Raw genomic sequence first — 4,147 nt, forward strand, 5'->3', positions numbered from 1 at the left:
AAAGCAAAACTTTATTCCTGTTCTTTACTGTTCAATGTATGGCTTACTAAACTTGACTCTTCCTATCTGGTTATTGTCTCCCAAAATATTTATTCCCTTTATGTATATTCACTCCTCTCCGTCCTATGCCAAAGACGCCGCAGTCCCAGCCGCCCTCCCCAGTCAAGCAGCCAGCCAATGCCCCTGCCCCTGACAAATTAGACAAGATGTCTGAAATCACTCTCAGAAAGAAGAACGCTGACGCTCAGGCTGCTTTCCGTGCACGCCGTGCCAACTATATTGCCACCCTCGAAGAGACAGGTCCGTCTGCTGCTAAGTACCTAAATATTCATGTTCCAACAACTAAGTGTCCGTAAATCGCAGTAACCAGCTTAGAGGCAGTTGTAGTCCAGCTTCAGGACTCGTGTCGCGAGGCTCGCGCTGAAGCCTCAGAATTGCGTCAGGAAAACCACTACAGTGTCTAGTCTGTAGATTATGTAGTATATACAAAAATATATTACTTTTGTACTTAGATACAAAGAATAATACTCTAACTCATCTCTTAAATTTTTTTTCTCTCAGGTCCGGTTATGGACCGGTCCAGAACCAGACTGGAACTTGGGTCCAGTCCACTACCCGTCCACATAGGTCCGGTCCCCAGTCCGGGACACTCCCGGACTGCAGATTTGGTCCGGTCCTGAGTCCAGGTGAAGTATGCCCGGACTGGACCAGGACCGGACTTCAGCAACTATAGCTACTACATGTTTTATATACTCAAACAATAAAATGTAAACTGGCTAATCCTTGAATGTGTGTTATATTGACTCCTTTCCAGATATATTTCGCAGTTGTTGGTGTAAAGGAAACAATACGTCGACATGAAGCCACAGTAATTTAGTCCTGTCATTTCTTTTTAGGAGACTGAGGCTTACTAAGCCACTAAAGATACCAATGTCATCGGTCTACTACAGAGTTGTTGTTTGTTTAATAACTTACGTCGGACCTCAACACTTCACTCGCAGTCCACCTGTGTTTGCACCTGAGAGTCAGCAGTCCTCTTGCTACCGATTTCGCTTACCAGTAACCAAGCATTATCAGTAAAGTATATATTCATACTAGTGAAGTAACAATGACTTACCCTCAGGATACTTTTTCCATATGTCAGTGTTCCAATTTCTGGGATCATCGAGTTTGTCAAAATCATCTGCAAACTCGTCTTGACTCGGAATTCTATATAATTTGGCAATGACAGCATATCAGCCCCAATAATACAAATCGTCACAAATTTTTTTTACTGGTATGCGAAGTACTCAAACGATGACCAGCCATGATACAATTCCCAAAGTATCACTCTGTATTATGTATTGAATATATCAGTTGACCAAATTTTCGAGCCGTATCAAGCATACCCGAGTGCCCAGAGATCTGAGCGACAACATATTAGCCCACGGCGAGTGCGCTCTGGCGAAAGGTAACCAGTGGTGGCATGCTTATTATCGGTCCTGGCGTGCGTGTGTCCCTCCGGCAACCATTTAGCCCTGCGTAGATAAAGGAAGTGTAAATGGTCTTGCAGTGTCAAATGTTGAGATGCGGGATATACATACGTTGCAAAATCTGAAATCAAGATTTTCGGTGGGTTAAGATTTTTTATCAAGATATTTCCTGGCCTAAGATATTCTCAGTACATTCTCAACTCTTCCCGGTCGAGTATACCTACTTGATATCGGCATGCACACAGTGACGTTCACCGTGTTTGCTATGAATATATTCTAATCCCTTGCACACTTGGCTTCAAGGGTTCGTCAGTAAGTATTTCATTCTATATTCTCCATCCTATACACACTTTATGATGGCTTTTGCATACACCTCGGAACCACTTCCTTGCATCAAGGCTCGCAAATCGCCGTCCTTGGCGTATTCCATCACAATACAACAATATTCGCTATTATTGTACACGTAACTAAAAGAGTCAATAAGTTCGACCTGGTTTTAATTATTCCGTTAGTCCCATATCTAGTACTCTTTTTGACATTCCCGAAGGAATAATACACACGATTTTCTTATGGCTTCCCAGTTTTCTCAAGTTTCCGAGTTCAGATAGCTGTGTGGTTTTAATTTCTCCTGTTCCCTTCTCGAGCATCACTTTGATCGCCACGGCTTTCCCATTATTATCTTGGCACAGCTACATATACAAAATAGATGTGAAACAACAGTAATTTCACAAAGCATGTATGAGAAGAAAGATGATGAGCTCAGCACCTTGGATACTTTCAATTTTGTAGAGTGACTCACAGCAACAACTCCAGTGTTACCCTCACCTAAGAACTGTTCTGACGTCAACGTATAACCATTGACAGTGTTGCCCCTCTTCAAAAGATGCTGCTCAGGTGCTGTACCTGATGGTTGAGTCTGACTTGTAGAGGGTTCATTATTTGTATTCGCACCCTGCTGAGAATGCTTATGACCATGATGGACAGATCCGGAACGTGGCGTTTGTCGACCGTTTCTGGACATTTTTATTATGGTATAAGTCTGACGATTGTATATAAAAAAGGTACTACTATGTCACAGAAAGCTGCTAGAGAACGTGAGGAATAGGGAGACAAGCTCAATCTTCTGTGATATCTGTATGATTTGTAGAATGTTAGAATGCAAATTCTGCAATTCAGCGCCACTGAGCAAACCAGGTTCACCGTAGCAACTAACAGGTATCGATGCCTCAGTGGTCCTGGGGTCCTACTTTGCGGGTGCTTGAAGGGTCATGATCTTAAAATACAAACAACTTTTGATGGGTTTCTAGTTATGGATTTCACCTCAAATATTACTGGCCATCTCTGACTGAATATAACTTGTAAAGTGGCTCAAATGCATGTACCCTATTAAGGCTGTCATGGTGTCATTGGGAAAGTTCTACAGAGCAATTGTATGCAGGAAAGGAATGGTTGAACATTGTTTTCCTTATCTATGTTACAGATCTTTTTATACATTGCTAAATAAAGGATCAAAGACAAGGCTATACTCAATACTAGAGCAATCCATAGTTGAAATTTATTGTTTTATTGTATCAGCTAACAAATTTATTAGGTTTATCAAGCAGATACAGAGAGTACTATTTAAAACATAGTTAACTGTTTCTATCTGGCACATTTAATCAAGTGGATCTATAAGTTTATACTTTATATTTATTTACAGCAAAGTAGTCACAGTCTGTCAGACAGTAAAACTACTTTTAATGTAGAAAAACATAATAAATAACTATAAATGCTATACTATTCCTCTGCTAGACACTAGGCAATATTGTTATAAGAAGGAATTTATACACTAAACATTTAGCTAAGGAATGTTAGTACAGCTGCTACTTTTTAGCACTTGATTTAAGCTACTATATAGATAAAATGTGAACAATTATTGTTATAGTGCTTCTGATAAACCTACATCAGAGTTCAGTACATCAGTTACAGTCCACCTATCTCTAGGATAAATAGTCAGCAGTCCTCTTGCTACAAGTTCCACTTAACAGTAATTATTAGTAAAGTATATAACAATATTAGTAAAGACAAGAATAGCTTGCCTTCAGGATGGCTTCTCCAAATTTTCCAGGTCTCATCCATTTTGAGTCTGTCAAACTCATCCACAAATGTCTTACTTTTGTAATCCCTTTATATTTCATTAAAAGGAATGAGTTAGTGTTAAATTTTCACATACAATACAGTAAGGAGAAGTATGATTTACATATATAGAGTATAAAAATATGATCCCTAACTATAATATAAATCCTAAAGTACTACACTGTACTGTGTTTAGTTATATTAGCAAGGTGAATTTCTAAGAACCAAGTACACTAGGTACTACCAAACATACCTGACTGTCTAGAGATCCAAGGGACAATACAGTATTTTTCTACAGATCTGTTCAGATACATAGTAATAAGCTAAGTGTTAACATGTATTACAATCAATGATACAATTACAGACGCTACAGTAATGATAAGATGATTAATATGCATATAAACGGAACAGACACAGAACAATGAGACATGTATTGGATACACGATACAAGACATGTATCGGATACACAATAAGTATCAGATACAAGATAATGATACATTGGATGTCTAAGACATACAGACGAATGAATAACATAAAAGCGAGCAACTTAGTAACTAAAT

General features: G+C 39.0%; 2 protein-coding genes across 2 annotated transcripts; one reads left to right on the forward strand and one right to left on the reverse strand.

Moving 5' to 3' along the window:
- Positions 1 to 125: 125 nt before the first annotated feature.
- FOMMEDRAFT_154032 (uncharacterized protein) lies at positions 126 to 464 on the forward strand (the record flags this gene model as incomplete). Its single annotated transcript, XM_007264608.1, has 2 exons — positions 126 to 300; positions 364 to 464. 2 exons carry the CDS (start codon positions 126 to 128, stop codon positions 462 to 464), a joined length of 276 nt encoding a protein of 91 aa, XP_007264670.1.
- Positions 465 to 567: 103 nt separating this feature from the next.
- On the reverse strand, positions 568 to 2,493 carry FOMMEDRAFT_154033 (kinase-like protein; the record flags this gene model as incomplete). Its single annotated transcript, XM_007264609.1, has 10 exons — positions 568 to 702; positions 976 to 1,052; positions 1,118 to 1,209; positions 1,275 to 1,331; positions 1,389 to 1,517; positions 1,584 to 1,646; positions 1,697 to 1,768; positions 1,823 to 1,962; positions 2,033 to 2,161; positions 2,272 to 2,493. The coding sequence occupies 10 exons, from the start codon at positions 2,491 to 2,493 to the stop codon at positions 568 to 570; spliced, it is 1,116 nt and encodes a 371-aa protein (XP_007264671.1).
- Positions 2,494 to 4,147: the final 1,654 nt, after the last annotated feature.

The sequence above is a fragment of the Fomitiporia mediterranea genome (genome assembly GCF_000271605.1).
Source record: "Fomitiporia mediterranea MF3/22 unplaced genomic scaffold FOMMEscaffold_4, whole genome shotgun sequence".
NCBI lineage: Eukaryota > Fungi > Basidiomycota > Agaricomycetes > Hymenochaetales > Hymenochaetaceae > Fomitiporia > Fomitiporia mediterranea.